We start from the raw sequence: 27,377 nt of genomic DNA, 5'->3' as shown, positions 1-27,377 counted from the left end.
ATAAATAAAAATGTTGGAGAAAGGATTAAATACGTTTAAGAGTCAAGATTTAAAAAGAATAACAGGATATACTATTCAAGAGCAGGATACAGGTACAGGGACAGGATACAGGATACATGTACAGGTTCTGGTTCATGATACATGGTTAGGTACAGATTTAGGATACAGGATACATATATTTATTAAGCAAAAAAATTTAATTCCAAGTTTATAGCCAAGTTTCTAACAATTTGTTCAGAATTATGATCAAAATCATTTCATAGCAAAGAAAACTGGAAAAAGGAAACCTTTTAAAGAAATCATTAAGGACCGTTGATAGAAAAAAATCTACAGCATTTCCAAGCGGATAGGGATGATCCATTAAGACTAAGTTCTTTAATAAAACCATCTTAATGAAAAGTAGAAAATTTCTGATCTACAGAATGCATAATTAATTAGCATGATTACGCATTTTTTCTGAAGCAAGTATACAGTAGGATACAGGTATAGGACTAGAATGCAGATAAAGAAGTAGGATACAGGTATATGAGTAGGATACAGATTTACGAGTAGGATTCTAGTATAGGAGTAGGATACAGTTTTATGAGTAGGATACAGGTATATGAGTAGTATACAGGTATAGGAGAAGGTTACAGGTACAGGAGTAGAATACAGGTGAAGGACTAGGTAACACAAGGAGTAGTAGGATACAGGTATATGGGAAGGATACAGGTTTAGGAGTAGGATTCTAGTATAGGAGTAGGATACAGTTTTATGAGTACAGGAGTAGAATACAGGCATATGAGTAGTTTACAGGCATATGAGTAGGATACAGATAAATGAGTAGGATACAGGTGAAGGACTAGGATACACATGCAGTAGTAGGATACAGGTATATGAGAAGTATACAGGCATAGGAGTAGAATACAGATAAAGGAGTAGGACACAGGTGAAGGACTAAGATACAGGTGAAGGACTAGGATACAGGTAAAGGACTAGGATACACATGCAGTAGTAGGATACAGGTATATGAGTAGGATACAGGTATATGAGTAGGATACAGGTATATGAGTAGTATACAGGCATAGGAGTAGAATACAGATAAAGGAGTAGAATACAAATAAAGGAGTAGGATACAGGTATATGAGTAGAATACTGGTATATGAGAAGTATACAGGCATAGGAGTAGAATACAGATAAAGGAGTAGGATACAGGTATATGAGTTGAATACAGGTATATGAGAAGTATACATGCATAGGAGTAGAATACAGATAAAGGAGTAGGATACAGGTATATGAGTAGAATACAGGTATATGAGAAGTATACGGGCATAGGAGTAGAATACAGATAAAGGAGTAGAATACAGGTGAAGGACTAGGATACACATGCAGTAGTAAGATACAGGTATATGAGTAGGATACAAGTATAGGAGAAGGATACAGGTACAGAATCCAGGTACGACAAGAAATTCATATCTTGGGACACGAAAAGGATGAAGAGGTACTTCAGATGTTTTTGTAAGAACGGATTTATAATCTATTTAGGGTTAGAACTATCCGTCCCTGCTCCACCAGCAAGAGAACTCAGAGACTACCATAAGGTAATCCGAGATATTTCTCAACCAATCCTTCTAAACTGCATGCATAATTTATTCTTCTCTTCTTTACACTCTCTAGGCCAAACATACATCACAAGGATTAAATCTGTCTCAAGCTAGAATTGAAAAAGAAAAGAAAAAGTTTGAACTTTTGTGTTTAAGCAATGTAAATCTGGGAAAAAATAATGTAAACCTAATTTAGAACACAAGGTTATGAAAAATATTTTGAAATAAGAAAACTAAGAGTTTTACAATATGAAAGCGTCAAATTTTGAAATATCCAAAGTTTACATGATATTATAGGCTGCATCGACATAAAGATTAGAAAGGAATAGAGTTTTTGCCCCAGACTCAAAAGTTCTAATCACTTTATTTTTGCAATCTTATGGTGTAAACTTTTGATATTTCAAACTTAGATTCTTTGATCCAACTTGTGTATTTAAAAATACGGACTATATGTAATAATATTATCAATTATATCTAGAAAAAATGCAAAATGAAAATTAAATAATTATAACAGGAGCAAACCTGAGATTCTCAGGCTTCTGTGGGATATCGTCGTTTTCAGATTGGTTTCGTAATTATTTAATATGATCTGTTTAATACTACAACTTTAATATAAAATCTGGCATATGCCCGTTTTGGTATAATTTTGACACAGTTTTATGTTAATTTCTCGAGACAGGAACATAAGACAGATGTCTTATAGGTAACGTTTAAAACCTGAGACTCTCAGGTTTCATCCTATACCCTCTTTCATTTTTCCTTTACAGTCCCTTTAAGGGTACCTTTGTTAATCAGTTATTACCATCTTTGCATTGAGGGTCACTTGAAATTACGCTTACAGTCCTTTTAACGTAAGTAATTAGTTTCTTTCAATTATATTGCTACTGAATATTTATTTTCTCTGTATATTTGATATATTGTAGACTGAAGAGAAGGATTACAGTGTTTATATTAATATTTATTAGATCTCTTAGACTAGGATTTAGATAGAAGAAATAAGACTTCATTCAGAAGTTAGCTAGAAACATTTAAAGGGACTGTATACGTATTTTCTTGTGACATTATATTTGAAAAAGGAGTATTATCCTTTAAACTATTGTTTGGGGTAAAATGATGACAATATCCTCGTTTTCTATCTAAAAATTGATAGTTTCTAAACATTTGGAATGGCAGATTTTATACAGCAAAGTCAAAAAACAGAATTCGCCCCTTTTAAAAAAAGAAAAAAACGACAATATCTTCCACATTATTGATCAGGTAAGGGTTTAAAGGGCATGGTCCTCTTTAAATATAAGTTATGATAAAATTACAAAAATTGTCCCTTTAAGATAGAATTGAGAATAGAAGATATTCAGAATCCACCCTTCAAGTTTAAAGGATAGTAATCAGAGTTCAAGTTATGATAGAGAAGGAAGTTGCAACTTTAATCTATGAACATATTCATTAATCACATGGAGAAAGATTGGAAATGGAAAATTTTGCAATTATTAATATATTGAGAACCTTTAGAAATGGTTAGATGAAGAGGGAGGTTGCAACTATTAATATATGCAGGAGCTATGAACAAAGTTTCAAAGAGAGGGAGGTTGCAATTATTATTATATTTAGGAGTTATGAAATATGTGGGAGGTTGCAAATATTAATATATCTATTGAGGAGCTATGGACCAAGTATGGAAGAAAGGGAGGTTGCACCTATTAATATATTCAGGAGCTATGGACCAAGCATGGAAAAGAGGAAGCTGCAATTATTAACATATTCAGGAGCTATATGGACCAAGTATGGAAGAGAGGAAGCTGCAATTATTAATAAATTCAGGAGCTATATGGACCCAGTATGGAAGAGAGGAGGCTGCAATTATTAATATATTCAGGAGCTATATGGACCAAGTTTGGTAAAGAGGAGGTTGCAACTATAGATATATTCAGGAGCTATTTGGACCAAGTTTGGTAGAGTTGGAGCTGAAATTATAATGTATTCTGGAGCTATGGACCAAGTTTGGTAGAGAGGAAGCTATAATTATAAATATATTCAGGAGCTATGGACCAAGTACAGTAGAGAGGAAGCTGCAACTGTAAGAAAACTTACTACTCTTCAGCAAACACTAAGGTAGAGTTTTCATCCAAAAAATGTTATCAATCTTAAAGAATCTTAAATTGCCATTGCAATTTCACTTGGGCCTGCAATACCCGATTCTAAATGTACCCTTTAGCTCTTCATCAGATTTACAGTGAGGAAGATATCCTCGGGTTTCTATAAACTCTTTTCCATTTCTCTTGCTGCATAAAACAACAACTCACTAATTTTAGTTGAGAACCGCAATTGGAATTTGCGCATCAGTTTCGCGTTTTGCACGAAATTTTGCATCATTTTTTTATCAATACGAAACCAGGTTTGCACAAAATTGCGCAATCATTCGAAATAAATATTTTTTGGCACAAAATTGCGCAATCATTCGAAATAAATATTTTTTGGCACAAAATTGCGGATGAATACATAATAAAAGTCATTATCTTTGCATGGTTTTGCACATGAATACAAAAAAGTAATATTTGTTTTCTGACATATTGCTCATATATATAAGAGATTTAAATATTTGGACAGTATATGATGTGAATTAGTTTCAGTAAAAAACATCTTCCATATCTGCAGTATTTTATTCATGAACAATAATTTCATCATTATCATTTTCTATAGTTTGACACTGTAAAAATGTTGGTTACTTTCTTAAATAAAATTTGTTATGATAAATATGTTTTGAAAAACGTTAAAAAGGTGTCATCACTAGATGTTCATATATGTATTAATCTATGGTAGAAGTGTGTACATTTCTCTTGTCTGTTACCTATCTCCATCGGCTGTACTTAATTGTCTTAAAATTAAATGTTGACTTACTTTAAACCTTAGAAGTGAGGCCACAACCAAAGGTGCGGATGAGAGCGGGTCGGAGTAAAGAGTGGAGCTCTGATTGGTTTCATTTTGGATTCATTCATTTTCTGGAATTGTTTCTCGATATTTAGCGAAATAGCTCGAAATAACGAAATAGCTCGAAATAACTAGATAGCAGGAATAACGAAATACGCAAAAACCAAAATTTTCATCATAATTTACGCGAAATAGCTTTTGCGCACTAATGTGAAATTATATAGAAATTTCGTGCAATTTTTACTCGAAACATAAGAAAATCTTTGCGCAATTATTGCACGGTTTTCGAGCAAAAAAATTCGATTGGAAACCCTATATTGATCAACTTTTCAATGGAAAAATATGGAAAACTCCATTATTTTAATCAGACAGCGGTTAAAAGTGCACTATTGTAAATCTGACTATAATTCTATAATTCGAGACTACGTGAAATTGCGTTTATAGTCCCTTTAAACTTTAATTTGTGAGTTCTTTATTGTTCCTAATTTTCTCTGTATATTTATTTTATGTTTCAGTTTATCATTAATTTTATTTTATTAGAGAACAACAGAATGCTCTCAGGGATTTATCTACTCGGAGTACTGAACCTGGTTTACTCCCAACCTTAGAACCGCATTCTACCATTCATCCATTCAAACTACAACGGGTCAAACACCTCACGAGGTAGTTTTTAAATGTTCAAAGTTTCTAAATACTAATACATTGTATAAGATTGAAATATAATTTTTACCTAAACTACATATCTCTAGGTAACTTTTTATCTAAAAAAGTTTAAAAGTATGATTTTGTTATTTGCTGATGACGCTTTTCAGAAAAGAAGTCAAAGTTGAGATATTTTTCAAATCTTCTTAATTCAAATACTCAAAACCGCTTCGTATGAAAATCCTGTTTGTCCCAAGGGAGGTTGAGTGTGTTCTCCGAAAAACACGAGTCTGGAACTCTGGACTGATCTCTGGGTTAGAACGGTGTCAAGCTCAGCTAGAAGATGAGCTTGAGGTAAAGATTAAAAGATTAAAAACTGGCATGGTTCGATTCAAAACAACTCTATAAACCTCTATCTTAGTATCAATGAGAGGAAGATAAGAATATTCCGGATCAGACAAAGGTTTAGAGGGTACCGATGTGAATCGACCATGCCATTCTAAAAATGTAGTATCACTTAAAATTACGTCTTAAGTCCCTTTTCTGTAAGTATTGAACTTCTCTCCAGGTTGTGGAGCAGCAGGTTGCCAAGGTTAGGATTGAACCTGTTCCTCCGGATAAGAATAAGAGAGATGAAGATCCTGGAGAACCTCAGGTCGAAGAGGTTCAACAGGTTTCTGATGAGAACTTCCACTCCTGGTTGTGTAGACATAGAGGACTCTCAGGAGGATGGACTCCAGAGGATCATCTAGTCATGGTTAAACTCACTCACAGGTACTACTTGAAAAGGTAGTTCCTGAACAAATAGATCTTTTACAGGTAGTTCAAGTAATGGATAGTTCTTGTACAGATAGTTCTTGTACAGGTAGTTCTTGTACAGATATTTTTTGAACAGATAGTTCTTGTACAGGTAGTTCTCGTACAGATAGTTCTTGTTCAGATAGTTCTTGTACAATGTACAGATCGTTCATTAACAGGTAGTTCTCGTACAGGTAGTTCTTGTACATACAGTTCTTTAACAGGTAGTTCGTGTACAGTTAGGTCTTGTATAGATAGTTCTTGTATAGGTAGTTCTTGTACAGGTGGTTCTTGTGCAGGTGGTTCTTGTACAGGTGGTTCTTGTACAGGTAGTTTTTGTACAGGTAGTTCATGAATAGATATTTCTTGTTCATATAGTTCTTGTACAGATAGTTCTTGAAAAGGTATTTCCTGGACAAAAAGTTCTTGTACAGGTAGTTTTGTACAGATAATTCTTGTACCGATAGTTCTTGTACATATAGTTCTTTTACAGATAGTTCTTGTACAGATAGTTCTTGTACAGATAGTTCTTGTACAGATAGTTCTTGTACAGATAGTTCTTGTACAGATAATTCTTGTACAGATAGTTCTTGTACAGATTATTCTTGTAAAGGTTGTTCTTGTAAAGATATTTCTTGTACAGATAGTTCTTGTAGAGATAGTTCTTATACAGAAATGTCTTGAAAAGGTAGTTCCTGACCAAAAAGTTCTTGTACAGGTAGTTATTTTACAGATAGTTCTTGTACAGATAGTTCTCGTACAGATAGTTCTTGTACATATAGTTCTTGTACAGATAGTTCTTGTATAGATAGTTCTTGTACGGATAGTTCTTGTACAGGTAGTTCTTGTACAGGTAGTTCTTGTACAGATTTACTTTGTACAGGTAGTTCTTTACAGGTAGTTCTTGTACAGGTAGTTCTTGTACAGCTAGTTCTTGTACAGATTGACTTTGTACAGGTAGTTATTTTACAGGTAGTTCTTGTACAGATTGACTTTGTACAGGTAGTTCTTTTACAGGTAGTTCTTGTACAGATTGACTTTGTACAGGTAGTTCTTTTACAGGTAGTTCTTGTACAGGTAGTTCTTGTACAGCTAGTTCTTGTACAGCTAGTTTTTGTACAGTTCTTGTTTGTAACTGTAACTAGTTCTTAAAAAGTAGTTCTTAAACAATATATATATAAATATATATATAGTTTTAGGGATATCTTGATAGCTAATCTAATATATATATATATAGTTTTAGGGATATCTTGATAGCTAATCTAATATATATATATATAATTTTAGGGATATCTTGATAGCTAATCTAATATATATATATAGTTTTAGGGATATCTTGATAGCTAATCTAATATATATATATAGAGTTTTAGGGATATCTTGATAGCTAATCTAATATATATATATATATATATAGTTTTAGGGATATCTTGATAGCTAATCTAATATATATATATATATAGTTTTAGGGATATCTTGATAGCTAATCTAATATTTATATATATAGTTTTAGGGATATTTTGATAGCTAATCTAATATATATATATATATATAGTTTTAGGGATATCTTGATAGCTAATCTAATTGCTGATTAAAGAGAGAGTAAAGATAAACATTTAAATTAATTAGAAATACTTAATATACCAGTTAATTAATTAATGGGATTTATTTGGTTTCTTTCACCACTTATCTTTCAACATTCATCACTTTTTTCTCTAATCAAGATAGATAAGTTTTTATAAACAACTTTGCTACATCATAACTCGTATCTATATTGAATCTAACAATTATAAATTATTTCACAATCCCAAGCATTTAAATTTAAAAAATCTTCTGTAAATCTGGTAAATTTCTGTAAGAAAACTTTACACACGACAAACCTATCTAAAACTTAATTACACTTCAAAGTTTAAAGATTATTAAATTGCAGAAGAAAACACGATAAAATATGAAAAGAAGAAACAGAGCACATCTCTCCCTGGTTAGTTTAGGGTGTGCTCAATCCTACATAGAATGTATAAACCTTGTATACTGTGCAGGGACGTATACAGAAATATATTGATAGGTATGCAACATGGAGAAAGAAACCTGCCAGGTTTATCGAGGATATCTGGTCTGGAGTTAAAGCAGTATCATCTAGGGAAACCTTGATCCATCTCATAAAACTGTGGGATACAAAGACGACTAATGGACACGAGTTACGATTTTGAATAGTCCAACATGAAACACAGCAATTGTGCAGTGTACACAGAACCATTTACTTAATGAGCCGATTATTAAACTTATGGTAAAAATATTTTATTTAACATATATATAAGAAAAAAAAAAAATTCACGTCTTCCTTTTTCACAGTTTAATGGATCCCCCTGTAGTATTTATATATGGATCCTCCTGTAGTATTTATATATGGATCCTCATGTAGTATTTATATATGGATCCCCCTGTAGTATTTATATATGGATCCTCCTGTAGTATTTATATATGGATCCCTCTGTAGTAATATGGATCCCTCTGTAGTATTTATATATGGATCCTCATGTAGTATTTATATATGGATCCTCCTGTAGTATTTATATATGGATCCTCCTGTAGTATTTATATAGTTATAACAAAGTAGGATAAGGTCAAACCATTTGTGAGGTGAGGTTAGGGGATTAGAAAACATATGTAAATATTAGAGATTTGGAGAGAACGTTTGTTAGGCTCTTTCACTGCATTGTATTGTGAGAAATTAAGTCCTGGAAAGGTGTTTTCCCCTGAAGATCAGTTACAGAACTGTAATTGGCAATTTGATTATCATAATTCAAGTTACAGTGAGAGCCAGACATTGAAGCAATAATTAAGTAATTAGTATATTTGATGTTGTTACAAAGCAAATAGTTTAACTACAGTAACTTATTAATTCATTTAAGAAGTAAAATTGGTCACTGCACTATTGGACTATTTAAAGTGATAACTTTTTTTGTTGTCTTTATATTCTAGAGTTGCATGGATATCAGTGTATGAAAAAGGAGTTGAGTTTTTGGCATAAACTCTGATTTTCTAATCTCTATATCTTTGTATACCAATGTCGTAGACCTTAGATATTTCAAACTATTAATACTTATAGATAAAGTTATCTAAATTTGAAATATCAAAGGTTTGCACCATCAGGTTGCAAAGATATTGGGATAAGAAGATTTGAGTTTGTGGCAAAAACTCAATTCCTTTGCTCAAAACCGTTGTAAATCATGCATGTAACTCTTGAAATACAACAAGTCCCTTTTCTTCTGCTTGGAAAATATATTATTTTATCTATTGTTGTAAAAATATATATTTATATAAAATAATATATATTTTCCTGTCTATATTTAGTTCTAAATCTAGAGTGGTCCAACTCCCTCGGGTCAGGGCAACGGGGATTCAATTGCTTCATGCAATAAATTTAAGGGAAAACTGTACCAAGTCAATGAAAGGAGGTGGAGGGGGGGGGGGGTGATAAAAAATTCATTATTTCTACAATGTTTGAATCAAATTTTTTCTGTCTTTTTATTGGATCAGTATTTGGTATTCAACACAACGTTTACAATATGTCAAGATGACAAGATCTCAATGGAAATTTGAAGAATTCTAACCGAGTAAACTTAACTCTCAAGTTTTCCAACCACAATACATAGATATAATATAAACTAAACCTACAGTTTCACACAACAGTATTCACTCGTTTAAATACTATTTTTACTTCTTTATCAAATCTAAGATTATTAAATTTCTTTAGAAAGATGCATTTCCCTACTATTTGACTAAGGAGTAGCTTGGGAATCCAGTTTTACCCTTAAAGTCAACACCTGCACTCAACTTACAATTTTTAAACCAAGCTAAGAAAAAAATTTTTGCCTAAAATCAAAATTTTAGTCAAATCAGTTCAGGGGCGCATGAGTTATGATCGAGCATACAAACGAAAAAACGAACACCAAAACAAAGATTACTACTTTATATATATATATATGGTATAACCCAAGAAGACAGACCGGTTATCTAGAAAAAAGTAGTTTCCATGAGTGGCACAGAAACAATTTCAGGCCTGCCGAAAAAAAAGAGTAGGTTAAGATCATGGTTCGGAATATGTTGCTTATCCAGGATAAGAGAAGAGAAGGTTAAGATCATGGTTCGAAATATGTTGCTTATCCAGGATAGGAGAAGAGTAGGTTAAGATCAAGGTTCGGAATATGTTGCTTATCCAGGATAAGAGAAGAATAGGTTAAGATCAAGGTTCGGAATATGTTGCTTATCCAGGATAAGAGAAGAGTAGGTTAAGATCAAGGTTCGGAATATGTTGCTTATCCAGGATAAGAGAAGAGTAGGTTAAGATCATGGTTCGGAATATGTTGCTTATCCAGGATAAGAAAAGAGTAGGTTAAGATCATAGTTCAGAATGTTTGCCTTCTTCATAATAAGAGAAGAGTAGGTTAAGATCAAGGTTCGGAATATGGTGCTCATCCAGGATAAAAGTAGAGTAGGTTAAGATCATGGTTCGGAATATGTTGCTTATCCAGGATAGGAGAAGAGTAGGTTAAGATCAAGGTTAAACCTGGATCAGGGAGGATGTTGCTCGCCATGTGGATTGGTACTCGGAGTACTGTCTTAGGTGAGAAATTATTTAAATTAAACAAATAATTAATTTTATTCGATACATTCCGGATAGGTGTTAGGTTTTTTTTCAAAATGCATTTTACTCAGGGTGACTTTCCAAGTGGCAACTTCCCATATGTGCAATTTCCCAAAGGTTAGGTTAGGCCTTCTGAGGCACCGCAGGCTATAGTGTATACCGAGCGCTGAAGTTATAACGGGATAGGGGCCGAGCGCTGAAGTTAGAACGGGATAGGGGCCTAGCACTACGGCTAGGACAGACTTGGAAAGTTGCCGCTTTGGAAATTGCACAGTTGGGAAAATACCCTTGGGAAAATACCATTGGGAAATGTGCGCTAGGGAAAAAGTCTGTGAGAAAGTACCTTACATCTCCGGCACGTGGATTTATCGGTTCTGTCAATATTTCAGAAAGCTGTGACTTTCGTTCACAATTTATCCCCTTATACATAATTTTTTAGCCTTTTTTCTTTAAATAATTTTTTGTTGGCATATACATTTTGAATGAAAAAGTATGAAATAAACAAATTCATAAGTTTAAAGATTGTAGAAATATAGACGAAAACACGTTTGATTTAAAATAAAAGAAACCGAATGCTTCTCCCTCTGGTTAGTCCGGGGTGCCGGATATACTAATATTATATTAGTTTCAGGTTATGTTAATTAAATCTTTACGAATATATGTACACAATACAATCTATCTCGTTGATGCAGAAATTTATGGAAAAATATTTTTAACAGTTTTTTATTAAAAAATCATTTTGTTTTTTCCAGAAGGGACAGACAAAAAAGTTTGATAGAGGATTGGAGGCAGAAGAGGTTACAACGTCAGCGATCTTTCAGGTTTTTAATAATATTTACATTATATATATATATCGGTAGTCATGGAATTCCTCCCAACAGGATTCCTCCCACGGGACTCCTCCCAACAGGATTCCTCCCAAATGGGATTCCTCCCATGGGATTTTTCCCACACCTAGGATTCCTCCCACACGGGATTCCTCCCATGGGATTCCTCCAACCACAGGATTCCTCCCACAGAGGATTCCTCCCACACAGAATTCCTCACACATGGGATTCCTCCCACACAGGATTCCTCCCACATGGGATTCCTCCCACACAGGATTCCTCCCACACAGGATTCCTCCCACATGGGATTCCTCCCACACAGGATTCCTCCCACACAGGGTTCCTCCCACACAAGATTCCTCCCACAGTTGTTAACTAAGGATCCACATCTGATAAGATCCCTGCATTTGATTATATTATAGTGATCATATATGATTTAATACTTTGTCTGTCTGAACCAGCATGCACTACGAGGAGGTTAAGTATTTTAGCACGCCATTTTTCATTTTTTTTAGGAAAGAATATTTTAGAAGTGGAAGTATTTTTAAAAGATAGGAAATATTGATTCAAAAGAAAATTAGTAAACTAATCTAAAATAATTTTTTTATATAAATCTACAACTTGATTTTATAAAACATATTATTTTTTTTCTCATTTTTTATATTTTTTTATTTTTTTTTATAAATTCATCTTTAATATTTTTTTTTAATTTCTTCAATTTTTTTAAAATTTATAATTCATGCAAAGCTAAAAATGTTAGCAATTTGAGCTGAAAACTGCTCTGAGGTAGGCCAACTTGTTTTGGCTGGCCTGATAGGTACTGACTTTGGCAGCAAGTCTCTCTAATAGGACTTTATACTTTCGCCTGGCAGGAGGATTGTTTGAAGCTAGATTGTCAGCTGCTCCAATAAAGTATTAAAATATATACACTTATCTACTATGTATTCAGTGGGAGGAATTCTGTGTGGGAGGAATTCAATGGGAGGAATTCTGTGTGGGAGGAATTCAGTGTGGAAGGAATCCTGTGTGGGAGGAATCCTGTGGGAGGAATCCCATGGGGGAGGAATCCCGTTTGGGAGGAATCCCGTGGGAGGAATCCCGTGTGGGAGGAATCCTGGTGGGAGGAATCCCATGGGAGGAATCCCGTGGGAGGAATTCTGCATGGAAGGAATCCCGATGGAACCATATATATCTATATAATAAAGCTCTTCGCTCATATATATTTGTTTGTATAAATGTTAGCTATGGCTGGCCAAACGGCTGGACCAAATGGGCTGAAAAAATAGAATTTTTTCAAAAGAGCATATTTGTTTTTTAAAAGCTGTGCAATAACTAACTGAGAGTCTCTAACCTTCAAATATAATTTTTGCGGAGATTGTAATTTTTCTTGAATTATAATAAAACATCATATTTTTCATCCTAAGCCCGATATTACCTATAAAGGTGATAAATAAAAAGTTTAAGATATAAAACTGAACATTGTCTCTACAACCGTTTCTTAAGTTGCAAAATGCACCCTAGCTTTGTGGACAACAATTTCATGGACTGCCAGTGTAATTTTAAACAATAACATGGACTGTCAGTGTAATTTTAAACAATTACATGGACTATCAGTGTAATTTTAAACAATTACATGGATCGACTGTCAGTGTAATTTTAAACAATTACTTGGACTGTCAGTGTAATTTTAAAGCTTTTTGGACAACAATTACATGGACTGTCAGTGTAATTTTAAACAATTACATGAACTGTCAGTGTAATTTTAAACAATTGCATGGACTGTCGGTGTAGTTTTAAACAATTACATGGACTGTCAGTGTAATTTTAAACAATTACATGGACTGTCAGTGTAATTTAAAAAAATTACATGGACTGTCGGTGTAGTTTTAAACAATTACATGGACTGTCAGTGTAATTTTAAAGCTTTGTGGACAACAATTACATGGACTGTCAGTGTAATTCTAAACAATTCAATGGACTGTCAGTGTAATTTTAAACAATTACATGGACTGTCAGTGTAATTTTAAAATTACATGGACTGTCAGTGTAATTCTAAACAATTCAATGGACTGTCAGTGTAATTTTAAATGGCAATCCATTTAAAGGAGACATGCCCCATTCACAATGGTACTCTAAACTCCGAGTCCATTAGCCCCTGATCCAATCAGGGTTCAGTCATGTGTTTGTTGTCTATTCTGAACCAATAGAAATAGTATAGCGGTTACATCTATCTTTCTATCTATTTCATTATACAATTAGAGATATTGAATCCTTCAATCGGCGCTATCAGTAAATGGAAATATTTACTTCTACTGAAACTATAGTGTCGAAGACCTTGATCTGATCAATATCACAGTTTTTCTAGTTCGAAAAGTTTAATTCTGCCTAGCTTGCTTAAATTCAGTTCTGTACATCAAATTCTGCCTAGCTTCCTTAAAGTCAGTTCTGTACATCAAATTCTGCCTAGTTTCCTTAAAGTCAGTTCTGTACACTAAATTCTGCCTAACTTGCTTAAAGTCAGTTCTGTACATCAAATTCTGCCTATCTTCCCTTAAGTCAGTTCTGTACACTAAATTCTGCCTAGCTTGCTTAAAGTCAGAACTGTACATCAAACTCTGCCTAGCTTCCTTAAAGTCAGTCCTGTACACCAAATTCTGCCTATCTTTCTTAAATTCAGTTCTGTACATCAAATTCTGCCTAGCTTCCTTAAAGTCAGTTCTGTACACAAAATTCTGCCTAGCTTGCTTAAAGTCAGTTCTGTACACTGAATTCTGCCTAGCTTGTTTAAAGTCAGAACTGTACACTAAATTCTGTCTTGCTTCCTTAAAGTCAGTTCTGTACACTAAATTCTGCCCAGCTTCCTTAAAGTCAGTTCTGTACATCAAATTCTGCCTAGCTTCCTTAAAGTCAGTTCTGTACACTAAATTCTGCCTAACTTGCTTAAAGTCAGTTCTGTACATCAAATTCTGCAGCTTCCTTAAAGTCAGTTCTGTACATCAAATTCTGCCTAGCTTCCTTAAAGTCAGTTCTGTACACTAAATTCTGCCTAACTTGCTTAAAGTCAGTTCTGTACATCAAATTCTGCCTAGCTTCCCTTAAGTCAGTTCTGTACACTAAATTCTGCCTAGCTTGCTTAAAGTCAGAACTGTACATCAAACTCTGCCTAGCTTGTTTAAAGTCAGAACTGTACACTAAATTCTGTCTTGCTTCCTTAAAGTCAGTTCTGTACATCAAATTCTGCCTAGCTTGCTTAAAGTCAGTTCTGTACACTAAATTCTGCCTAGCTTGCTTAAAGTCAGTTCTGTACATCAAATTCTGCCTAGCTTGTTTAAAGTCAGTTCTGTACATCAAATTCTGCCTAGCTTGCTTAAAGTCAGTTCTGTACACTAAATTCTGCCCAGCTTCCTTAAAGTCAGTCCTGTACATCAAATTCTGCCTAGATGGCTTAAAGTCAGTCCTGTACATCAAAAGAACCGGAGTCCATGGTCTTTGAACCAGAAGTCATTTTAAAGAAAACACACAATTGAAAATATTCCATATTCAAAATATTTTTTGTATTCTTGTATTCTAGAAATCACAAAGCTGCAACTGTTAACGCGTTGTGAATCGGACAACAAGAATTGAAGTAAAATATGAATTATAATGAAATCATTTTATCAAGAAAAAGGAATTGAGTCTTTCCCAAAAACTTTAATCCCTATATCTTTGCAATCTAATTGTATACATATAAACCTTTGATATTATAAACTTAAACTATTTGATCTAACAGAATTCATAGTTTGAAATATCTACAATATTGGGTTGCAAAGAAGATGGGATTAGAAAATCAGAGTTTGTGAAAAAGACTGATAATTTCTTTAAAGTTTAGAAAAATTCCTGATTAAAATATTTCAGTGAACCGTCCCAACCAAAATTGCTGAGAAGGAGGAGTAGATCCGCCCACACCTTAAACACAGTGCAAACCAGGAACTCGGAGAAGATGAAGAAAATTCAAGAATGGAGAAAAATAAAACAGGTTCATTCATCCGCGAATTAACTTGAACCTTAAAAATGCCGCTCGTGGCTTAAATTAAACCTTAACTTTGATCGACAAGCAACAAATATTTAACCCGGAGCAATTCTCGCAGTCTCATAATGTTCTACTACTATTAATCATCATTCTCGTGATAATAACACATTTTTATGATGTCACATTTAACACTGAATTAATTATTTTACAGAACTTTAAAGCTATGACTTAAAACTCGCGAATTCTCTTTAGTTTTGGACTCAGGATTGAATTCAAAATTTTGGACCGAATTTATTGAATTTGAGCTACGTTGCTGAACTATCTGCTCGTTTAAATTTGGACCATTGATTCAAATTTGAACCGGCGGTAAGCAGTTACATTAATTCGGTCCCTTAGGTCTTTAAAAAATAAATACTCTTGTAAAAACCTTTGAGGTCTGAATATCGTATTTAACCTTTTTAAAAATCCCAAGTCGTATTTGCTGTACGGATTTCATCTAACTAAATCTCTGATTTTATACAGATCTAGGAACTTTTCAAAGAATGGGACTGATTTAAGTTAGTTCAAATGAGTTAATCATTTTGCTTTGGCCAAACCTAGAAATCTTGACTTTGATAAATAGCGTTCTTAATTATTAAAAAAATTAAATTTGTTTCACTCTAAAGTTTCCAGCTTTGGTGTCTCTGTTTATCCTGTCCTGATTTATCTCTGTGTACTCTAGGTCCGGAAGGAGATAGAGGAAACTGAAGAACTGCTCCGGGTAGCGGAGAAAAAGGTCAGATTTAGTCTTTGGTAGGGATGGGCACGGTCAAACTTTTTCTAGCCGAGTCGGTAATGGTTAGTTCCAAACGATAACAAAAAATTCAGGTAGCCGTTAGTTTTTAAGGAAAAAATGGCGTTTCCGTTTTTTAAAGTTAATGTTAATTAATGATCTCAATTCTATTGACGGCGTTAACAGAAGATATATTTTTTTCTCTATGTAAATCGTTAAAAGTTCCTTCATGTTAATACGGGGGGGGGGGGCTGAAGACGACATTAAAAAACATAAAAATACAATAAAATATTTTTTTTGGCTTTTATACAATTTTAATAACCCAACCGTTTCGTTTTCGTTTTCAACCGTTAATTTTTTCAAAAACATCTTATCCGTTTTTCAACGTAACTTTGGCCAGCCCTAGTCTTTTGTTCTCCTCGTGGGAAAATAGTACAGAGAAGGATTCACAGAATCCTGGAATAGAAATGTTTAGAAACTTTAGAAATATGAATACCAGGCATGCAAAGAAATTAGATGATCTAAGAAGGAGACTGAAAGTAAAGGGACTGTGACGCTAATTTCAAGTGACCTCTCATGTATCGGTCTCAATTTTTTTTATATAACTCACATGACTGAAGTCCCAAGGGGCCGGAGGTTTATGGTTGGTCAAAGTTGCAAAATTTTGCCGGAAAATAATTGTAGAAATTTATTAATTTTGAAAATGCACCAAACTAAACAAAAAATCTGCTAAATTTTGACTGTAAGCTTAATTATTACATGATATACTATCTCGTTAAGCTAGTATACTAGTTATAAAGCTGGTCTTCACATAATAAAAAATGTTCACCCAAACAATGAAAAAGGGAAATAAAAAATAGATAAACAAGTATTTCACATTGATAATGAATAAATTCCAGACCAAATATAAAGTTTTTATTTGATTTCTTTACTTTCCATCGGAAAAAGTGGAAAACGGGTTGTTTTTATCCTACTCCAACCTCGAAAAAACAGTAAATAACATATTCAGACAAACAAAAATGCTAGACCCCTTTAAAAATATTTTGAAAAACCACGATGTAAACCACAATGATGTAAGCCTGTTATTCAAACTTTGACTATTTGATCTCGCAGACCTCATAGTTTGAAATATCAAAGGTGAATTATTAGAGTTCGAGCCCAGTTGTCACAGTTTCTTTGTGCGTTCTAGATTCATGAACAGATAATATTAAAAATTTATCAAAAATTCAATTTCAACAGAAAAAATGAAGATTGTTAGATACTTTAATAAGTTTTAATTTGTCAACGAATGCTGGTTTACCTCGTTTAGTTTTACTAGCCTGAATTAAGGACTCCATGTCGATGCAAAATCTCTTTGTCAGAAGAAGGATTTTTTCTTATAACAATTGCGTATTATTTTTACTCTTCAGCTGTGAAGTGTGAATGTTCAAAGAAAAAGAAGAAAAAAGCTAAAAAAATAAGAATGAGTAGCCGAGGCTCAAAAATATTGTAGGAAAGTCTCCATAGCTCATAGAAATTTTTAAGATCTTTAATTTAAGATTTTTAAATAATTTAAATCAAAATCACTCTATGTAACGTTATCTTAGTCAGATGCTATAAAGGCAAACTGTTATCCTGACGAAATATGATATATAAGTGAAATGTTATCTATAGTAAAAAGTTTGTTTAGGTGAACATGTACTATGCGAAAGTGTACTAGACGAACATGTACTATGCGAAAGTGTACTAGACGAACATGTACTATGCGAAAGTGTACTAGACGAACATGTACTATGCGAAAGTGTACTAAGCGAACATGTACTATGAGAAATTGTACTAGGCGAACATGTACTTTGAGAAATTGTACTAGATAAAATGGTATTAAGCCTGAAATACAAGGATACAACTGACGGACCCGCCCTACTATATGATTTTACATGCTCTGTAGACAAGTACTCCATTTGTATAAGAAATATTGTATACCCGGTTATTCTACATCTGACAAATATTTCTTATTCAACTGAAGTACCGTCTGCAAAGAATGTATAATATTAATCATATGGTATATATGGTATTTTAGCTACGCTCAATTTAACAAACGCCTGGTTAAATAATTACTTTATTACTAAATTTATATACTTTAAATTCTAAAAATGTAAAAGATTTTAAATAGGTAGATAGGTGACGTGGCCGGAAATTGCTCTTCTTGCCGCGTCTAGATCTTAGGTTCAAAACTCCTCAGAAGTCTCGTCTTCCGCCACTACGCCGCCACAGTATGATTATATCTCCCTTCTATTCCATACTCCTTGCTGAAATCTATAGATGTAATTATGAACGGTATTAACGTCATAATTTTTAGTAAACATTTAGCTAAAGAGAACCATTATTCATAGAATTATATTTTAAGCCTTTAGAGAATCCAGTTTTTAGTCTGTAAAGAGAGAAAATGTAGGCAATCGTAATCCATGATTTGCTATCTAGAAAAGCGGATGTATTTAAAAAAAATTAAATATCAACAAAGCGTACAGAAGGTATCGATGTGAATAATTTTTGCACTCTTCAAGTAAAGGTTCTGAAATAAATCTCTACAATAATGCAGTTATACTTTTTTATATCTCAAAATGAAGTATTTTTCATTTTTTTTCTGTGTACAATTTACTTTAATTTTGATTGATTTTAATGCTGAGAAAAAGAAACAAAGCCCTTCCCAGCTGTACCATCATTAAGAAACTGAGTTCTTGCTACAAACTCTGTTTTTCTATTCCTTATATCTTTGCAACCTGCTGTTGTAGACCTTTGATAATTCAAACTATGAATTCCGTGAGATCAAATAGTTTGAAATATCAAAGGTTTACATCATCAGGTTGCATTAATATAATTATTGAACAATTTGAGTTTGTGGCAGGAACTCAGTTCCTTTGGTATGTAACAATGACAATATGTTAGTCCCTCTTAAGGCTCGACTCGAGGAGCGGCTTGAACGACGGAACTATGAACTACGGAAGTATCATCAGGAGAGAGAACAGCTGAAGAGGATAGAGAGGGAGAGAGAGGAGGAAGAAAACAAAATAAAAGAGATGGAAATCCAGCAGAGAAAAGAAATGAACAGGTTGGTAAAGATTGAGAGGTTTTCACACAGAATAACACTTTTATGAAGATCTGGAACTTTATCAGAAGTTTAAATTTGCTTTGTATAAAATACAGGTGTCCCAATAAACATTGGAATTCAGGTATGAATTCGATATCGTCTTTTCAAATAATTCTTTGATGTAGTATGGTGATACCTACTGAGATTGCTGTAATCTGTAAGAGTTTCGTCTGCTATGTTCACATTTTGTTTGTTTATGTTTTGACTGCATACGGCGGTACTTAGTTAAAACAAGAAAATTGCAGTCTACAAACAGTGTAAACTTGTCCGTCTTCACTGTTCATCTTGCGGAGACATTATAGACACATCTTTGCAGTCTAATTTACCCTTTTCATTAAAAAAAACTCTAGCAGACATAATAATACTATGGCTTTTGAAATTAGGTATTACAATGCAAATTCATAACAAAGACGATATCGAATTCATCACTGAATTTCCATGTTTTTTTTGGGACACCCTGTATGTTACATTTCAAGAAGATAAAGATGACAAAAAAATAAAAAGGCAACTGTGGCAAACCATTAAAAAGTTTACTTGTTATGAGTAACCCTGTCAGAAAACCTGTTGACATGTTTTAAAGCTCTTTGAGGTTCCACTTATTCTCTGCTCCTGATCTGAAGTGCTATTGACGATATTAACAAACATTTCTTAGTATTTTCATGATTAAACATTAAACAAGAGTCATTGTTATCTTAAATACTCTTTATTTGATTTTTACAATTTACCAACTTTCTACGACGTACAGTAGTCGACTTTAAGTTAAGTTTTAAAATTTTAAACAAGCTTTGTTTCAAATTACAAATTTACAAGTAAACAAAGATAGCTTCTCTTTGTTTCCATTTTTATGTGTATCCATGCTGTTTGAAAGCTTAAGCTTGGTAGAAATCAAAATTTAAATTAAATACCGTTTATGTGGATTACTTCTGAATATTTGATCAAACGTAAAGAAATTATCCCGTTCGGCCTCACAGCCTGATAAAACCATCCACCGTCGCGTATTTCCATGCAACTCAGCCTAACACAAAACTGTCTACCATCGTCTAATTCCGCCGCTCTCAGCCTAATAAAACCATCAACCGTCGCATATCTCCGCCGCTTAGCCTAATAAAACCGTCTACCGTCGCGAATCTCCGCCATATAAAACCGTCTACCGTCGCAAATCTCCGCCTTATAAAACCGTCTCTAATCTAGGATATTCCTGGCTCAGTACCATGAGAAGGACATGGAGAGGATTCAGATGAAGTTGAAGCAGAAGCAAGAGGAGAAGATCAGGAAGAAAGAGAAGATGAAAGAGGATTGGGAGAAGGTTAAACGAATTGAGTCTTTGCGGCAAACTCAAATTTTTTAATTTCTATTTCTCGACAACCTGAAGATGGTGTAAACCTTTGATCATCTAAACTAAAATTTTTGATCTAACAGAATTCATAGATAGAAATATCTACAACATTGGAGTTCAAAGACAGGAATTATAAAATCAGAGTTTTTTGCGAAGACTCAATTCCTTTTATTAATCTTTTTTTACAAATCAATCTTACCGCTTCCAGAGGTAACACGCTTTTAATTTCCACCAAACTATATTACGATTATATATATTATGGAATTGGAATTGCCAAATTATTGTAAACACAAACTAAAAGCTAAATCTGAAAGAAATCCGATTTAGAAACAATATTAGCAGGGGATAGAGTAACAGTGTCATCGATTGAACTTGTAAACTTTAAAAAAGGAAAGATTAAAGTCTAACGGATATTTGTTAATTTAAGTTGCGCTTCTCATCGCGTGGCCGGGCGATGATAAAAACTAAATGAGAGGGGGAAAGCGTACCTTAAACCCCACGTGAAATAAACTTGTTCTGACAATTATGTTAGAGTGGTGCTTATTGGTTGCAACTTGCAAGGAGGTTTCCAATGTCCTTAAAAATACAATATCCAAGGGACATCCTATTATTGACCAGAGCCAGATTGAATTTAATCGCATTTTGGTCAATAATTCATTAATTTTTGAATTTACAGCTAGTGATCTTTTATATTTGTTCATAAAAAACGCAACCGTCGAAAAACAAAGCCAAAAATTTATTTTGAATTGGTCAAGTTCTGGTTGAAATGACCAACTGTTAAATCTAAGTGTAATGTATAGGCGTAACTCTAAGTGAGCCTCCGTTTTAAGAGTGACATGTCCGACTAACCACGTTACCCTTTCAAACCTGTATCTGAGTTACACTGAGAAGATAAATTTTTCGTTAAATCCCTTTATAAGAGAAACGACAATTTAAAATAATCCTTTTTTAAGCTAAAAAATAAAGATATTTCATTCGGATAAAGGTTTAAACGGGTACATGCAGTCTGTAAAGGTTTAAAGGTGTACATGCCACTCTATAAAGGTTTAAAAGGGACATGCCACTCTGTAAATGTTTAAAGGGGGACATGCCACTCTATAAAGGTTTAAAGGGGTACATGCAACTCTATAAAGGTTTAAAGGGGTACATGCCAATCTATAAAGGTTAAAGGGGTACATGCCACTCGGTAAAGGTTTAAAGGGGTAAATGCCACTCTATAAAGGTTTAAAGGGGTACATGCAACTCTATAAAGGTTTAAAGGGGTACATGCAACTCTATAAAGGTTTAAATGGGTACATGTAACTCTATAAAGTTTAAAGGGGTAAATGCCACTCTATAAAGGTTTAAAGGGGTACATGCCACTCTGTAAAGGTTTAAAGGGGTACATGACACTCAATGAATGTTTAAAGGTGTACATGCCACTCTGTAAAGGTTTAAAGGTGTACATGCCACTCTATAAATGTGGAGTACGGTCACTTAAATTACGTCTACACTCTACAGTTCCATTTATAAACAATTTTCTGGTTTAGACGACCCGACCCGTCCAGGTTAGACGGGATCAAGATCACGTGTTCAGGAATACAAAATCTGTAGAGGCAAGATGCAAAGCAAACAGGTTGGGTTTATATTTTATCAATAATCCAGTGATCAGATCATTTTTTCATCACTTCAGTGAGGACCAGAAAACTATGGAAGAGAAAGACGATCTTATAGCAATATTTAAGTGTGTTACAAAGCAAATAGTTTTACTCGAAACTTCCCGTCAGGACAAATGGAGGAAAATGTACGCTAGATTGTGACGTATGATTTAGGTTAATCAACTACACAGATCATCATTGTTATTAGGTGCAGTACGTGGAAGAGGGATTTGAAAATAAACCAAAATTTCGTGGAGGGGGGGGGGGTACTGCACCTAATAACAATGATCAGTGTAGTTGATTAACCTAAATACATACGTCACAATCTAGCGTACATTTTCCTCCATTTGTCCTGACGGGTATTAAATCACGTATCAAGTTAATGAGCCTGTTTACACTGCACAATTGCAATGACTTATATTCCTTCAGTGCAAAAGTCGTCTTCCTATTCAAGAGTTTTATGATTCTCACTGCATTTTATTTATCAAAAATTATTTATTACAGAAAGACATAACTTTTCACAGTTTAAAATATGTCAGTGCAAAGAACACTTTTCATCCGCAACATATAAAAAACTTCCGGGTTCTGAGCCCGCGATTTAAAAAATTCGAGAAAATACAGCTTGGGTCTAAGCTGTCGTTGGGCTTGAGCTTTCGGATTCAAGCTGCATCTTATTTTCCGCAGAGTTTAGAATATTCTATTTGGCGAATTTGAATGGTAGGAATTGGCGCATTCCGGGTTTTTATGAGAACAAGACTCAACATTGACCCGAGGGGAGGAAGGCCAACCACATCAATCTCTATTCCGAACCACATTCTCTTCATTTTCTCGTCCGAACCACATCGAAATCCTCGTTCTTTCAATATTATTTTTTTTAAGTGTCCGATCCTTGAAAATAAATACATTTTTTAAAAATATGGCGACGTTAGGGCATACACCATGACTAAAATAAAGTTTTCCAAGGATTTTGAGATGTTGGAATCTTCAAATCCACGAGAATGATGTCAAACATTATTTAGGTTAAAAATTGAATCTCTTCTGCCTCCAAAATGGATAACTCTCACAAATTAAAATTTATACCAAAGAATTCGCGTGAACATGGTCTTTAATCTTTCCATTTCAACCCATACAAAATAATCATTGATTTCTGATTTATTTACAAATAAGGTAGATTTGTTGTCCCCACTAAGAGATCACTTCTGCCTGCCGCATGCTTAAAATTATAGAAAAAATAATGTTCAATTTATATTATTCAAATCATTTGCTACAATTAATTGGTCACAACCCAATGAATTCAAACAGTATTTAATCATATAAAAATTGTAAGTCATATCTCTAACCCAAATTCAGCTTGAATATTACAAAAAGTTGTTTACATCGAGTTTGAGAATGTTTTGCGGCATTTTCCGCAAAAGAAAGGGCTCTTAAACAGACACTTTTTTGTAGAACATCGTTTATGGAGAATTTTCATGTTTACACAAATCTAAAATTCAATTGGGAAAATTTGATATTTTATCTATGCCCTAACGTCGCCATATTTTTAAAAAATGTATTTATTTTCAAGGATCAGACACTTAAAAAAATAATATTGAAAGGACGAGGATTTCGATGTGGTTCGGACGAGAAAATGATGGGAATGTGGTTCGGACTAGAGATTGATGTGGTTGGCCTTCCTCCCCACATGAGCCTTCTTCTCCACTAAAACCAACAACGGTCGGTTTTCTTTTCATTAGGCCTAACTCCTTAAGTCGAGCCAAAGATCTTGCATCTGCCAATCAAGTGACACAAGCTGTCGTCAGAGTTGGGTCTTAAAGTCAGGTTTAAGGAATTACGGCTCGAGTCGAAGTTTTTAAATCGCGAGCTCTGGGAAATTTGTTTTCCTCCAAAATATCTGAAAAATAACCAGACATAATTAATTATATGATTTTGTAATGTATAAATTCTAAGGTTAAGGACGGATAAATTATTATTGTTTACTCCAGGGAGAAGATTAACCTGATGTATCCGTCCCCTGATACTGGTAGGACCCGGAGAAGATCTATAGATTCTGCAGATATTTATCATCTAGGAAACCTTACAATTCTCATATATCGTCGACAAGGTTCAACTAAACCACAGATATCACAGATAGAACAAAATAAATTTCTTTTATTTAAAGTTCTTCGTCACTGCAAAATAGACAGAATGATAAAGTAAAATCCATGCGATGCATTTCCGGTACAACTTTGTGACCTCGTAGCTTATCTAGCTTTGATTTTATGCACACAATTATGAAAAGTACAAATTTATGCGGATACATTTTGGAAATTTATAACATTTTTGTTCATTTCAACAGCACTTTAATTGGAGGAGTTATGATTAAAAACATTTAAGATTTCAACAGCAGTTTATTTGGAGGAGTTATTATTAAAAAAATATAAGATTTAAACAGTACTTTTATTGGAGAAGTTATGATTAAAAACATATAAGATTTAAACAGCAGTTTATTTGGAGGAGTTATTATTAAAAACATTTAAGATTTAAACAGCACTTTTATTGGAGAAGTTATGATTAAAAACATATAAGATTTAAACAGCACTTTTATTGGAGAAGTTATGATTAAAAACATATAAGATTTCAATCTAACGTGCACATTACTTTAGGCGGACATATCATAATGGTTCATAGTAACCGTTTACAGTATACAACCTCTCCCATAATTCCCGAGCCCAGAGCCCGACATTTAAGAGTATCGTTGAACGAAACTCCCGAGTTTCCTTTTTGGGGTCTTAACATTTTGTAGATTTGATTTAAGAGATTCGACAAAAATGGAGAATATGGAGAAACTAAAAAGAAAAATATTTCATAACAAAAATATGGATATCCACAAAACTGCCTAACCCCATTCGTGAAACCCGGGTTACAAAGCTGGTTTTCATAATGATACCCTGTCTTAAGTTTTGGGCTCTAAACCCAAAACCTCAGACCCAGCTTCATTAACGGGATCAGGTAGTTTTGTTATAGATACCAATATTTGTATCAAGAAATATTATTTCATGTGGTTTTTTACACTTTTTTGTTTTGTTTTATGATTTACAAAATTACAATCTACGCAAATATATAGACCCCAAAAATCTACGCAAATATATAGACCCCAAAAAGGAAACTCGGAAGTTAATTTCGTTTAACGATACTAACTTAAATGTCTGGCTCCGCATTGCACTGAGCACATCTATAAAAGTTTAATAAGTACGATTTCAAGTAATTAAATGAAACTCTCAAACCCGTAAAAATATAATTTACTTGTTTCATCTTAAAATCTATTACTAAACCCCATCCATCATTCCGCCTGATCCTTTATTGAATTGATAAATGAATAGAATTGAAATGGTTCAGATAACCTGCCTCGGCTTGGAACTCCACATTGGAGAACTCTGATGTAGAACCAGAAATAATTAGAGAACTCTGATTTAAAACCAGGAATCATTGGAGAACTCTGATGTAAAACCAGGAATAATTGGTGAACTCTGATGTAAAACCAGGAATAATTGGAGAACTCTGATGTAAAACCAGGAATAATTGAAGAACTCTGATGTAAAACAAGGAATAATTGGAGAACTCGAGATGTAAAACCAAGAATAATTGGAGAACTCTGATAAAAAAGGAATCATTGGAGAACTATGATAAAAAACCAGGAATAATTGGAGAACTCTGATGTAAAACCAGGAATAATTGGAGAACTCTGATGTAAAACCAGGAATAATTGGAGAACTCTTTTGTAAAACCAGGAATAATTGAAGAACTCTGATGTAAAACCAGGAATCATTGAAGAACTCTGATGTAAAACCAGAAATCATTGAAGAACTCTGATGCAAAAACAAAAATCATTGAAGAACTCTGAATCTGATGTAAAACCAGGAATAATTGGAAGACTCTGATAAAAAACAAGGAATAATTGAAGAACTCTGATGTAGAACCAGGAATCATTGGAAAACTCTGATAAAAAACATGAACTTTTAGAGAACTGCTATACAATTGTCAATCAGATCCAGAAAATTAAAGAGGTTAAAATCATATGTTTCATTGAAGAGTGCCATACACTATTCACAGCAGTGACATATCATATCCTTTTTTTGGATAGAAGAATCAATCAGAATTACCTGGACGATCCCTTCTGAAGAAAATATAATTCAACAAACCCCGGTTAATTTTGTTAATCCGCGAATGCTTTCAGATAAAATCCGCTAAAAGTTAATGGTGTAATCCGTTAATGTTTATGCTTAACCCAACCTTTCTAAAATATGTTTTTTTTTTTTTTATTTGAATTAAAGTCCAAAAACCTTTCATTAGAAGGATACTTATATCTAATATAAGTTTCTTAACATTTTAGTTGAGGTTTGGTTCGGCAAAAAACCTACGGCTTTCATCGATACCGAAAAGTTGCTCGGGCCTATTTTCGAAACCGGGTTTTGTTTTCTAAACAAATTTCAGTTTATGATCTAGGCATGGTAGATTTACAATGTAAGCTCGCAAACATTAAACAAATTTTTGTTAGAAGAGATATAATAAGTTTATGCTCTGTAAACAAAAATATAAGTTAATTTTATTAATTAACATCAAAGTAACAGCATTGCCCGTATATATATGATTTGTACATAGAAAATTTTTAATTCTGGATCCTGGTATTTAATTTTAAGGCAGTCTTTATATACAAATATAATGATTTTTATTACTTTTTTATAGTAAGCCATTTTATACTTTGATACAGATTTGAATATGACCTGTAGCAGTATATTTGTACTTGTAAATAAATATACAGTGATAACCAGAAAACTGTGAAATAGGAAGACAACCTTTAAACTCAAGTTAGGACTTGAACTATAGTTTAATGAACATTAGAAATAGCAATTGTACAGTGTAAATAGACCCTTTTCACTTAAATTATGCTTTGCTAAGTTACTAGTAAAAATATTTGATTTGTAACAACATCTAACACGCTTAAGTATTGTTATAATGTCGTCTTTCTATTCCATTGTTTTCTGGTTATCACTGTATGTATAAATTAAATATCTAAACATGCATTAACGGATTTAT

The 27,377-nt window shown here is 33.5% G+C and overlaps 1 protein-coding gene across 1 annotated transcript; it reads left to right on the top strand.

Annotated features, from left to right (window-relative positions):
* LOC111697998 (coiled-coil domain-containing protein 112) lies at window positions 1-27,148 on the top strand. Its single transcript, XM_023468202.1, has 16 exons — window positions 1-92; window positions 1,525-1,580; window positions 3,619-3,692; window positions 5,049-5,171; window positions 5,408-5,504; window positions 5,719-5,924; window positions 8,014-8,088; window positions 10,528-10,575; window positions 11,349-11,417; window positions 15,318-15,438; window positions 16,154-16,207; window positions 19,141-19,292; window positions 20,523-20,637; window positions 22,197-22,282; window positions 24,287-24,372; window positions 25,680-27,148. Exons 1-16 carry the CDS (start codon window positions 11-13, stop codon window positions 25,724-25,726), a joined length of 1,491 nt encoding a protein of 496 aa, XP_023323970.1. The 5' UTR covers window positions 1-10; the 3' UTR covers window positions 25,727-27,148.
* Window positions 27,149-27,377: the final 229 nt, after the last annotated feature.

The sequence above is a fragment of the Eurytemora carolleeae genome, unplaced genomic scaffold (assembly GCF_000591075.1).
Source record: "Eurytemora carolleeae unplaced genomic scaffold, Eaff_2.0 scaffold153, whole genome shotgun sequence".
Taxonomy (NCBI): domain Eukaryota; kingdom Metazoa; phylum Arthropoda; class Copepoda; order Calanoida; family Temoridae; genus Eurytemora; species Eurytemora carolleeae.
The sequence above is the reverse complement of the archived record's forward strand: the minus strand, read 5'-3'. Positions and strand labels throughout refer to the sequence as shown.

What these genes read in the sequence shown, in the direction of transcription:
- LOC111697998 (XM_023468202.1), top strand. Translation starts at nt 11, where the DNA reads ATGTTGGAGAAAGGATTAAATACGTTTAAGAGTCAAGATTTAAAAAGA. An exon ending in AATGGAGAAAAATAAAACAG is followed by an intron (nt 15,439 to 16,153) that starts GTTCATTCATCC and finishes TGTGTACTCTAG; the next exon opens with GTCCGGAAGGAGATAGAGGA. An exon ending in TCCGGGTAGCGGAGAAAAAG is followed by an intron (nt 16,208 to 19,140) that starts GTCAGATTTAGT and finishes GTCCCTCTTAAG; the next exon opens with GCTCGACTCGAGGAGCGGCT.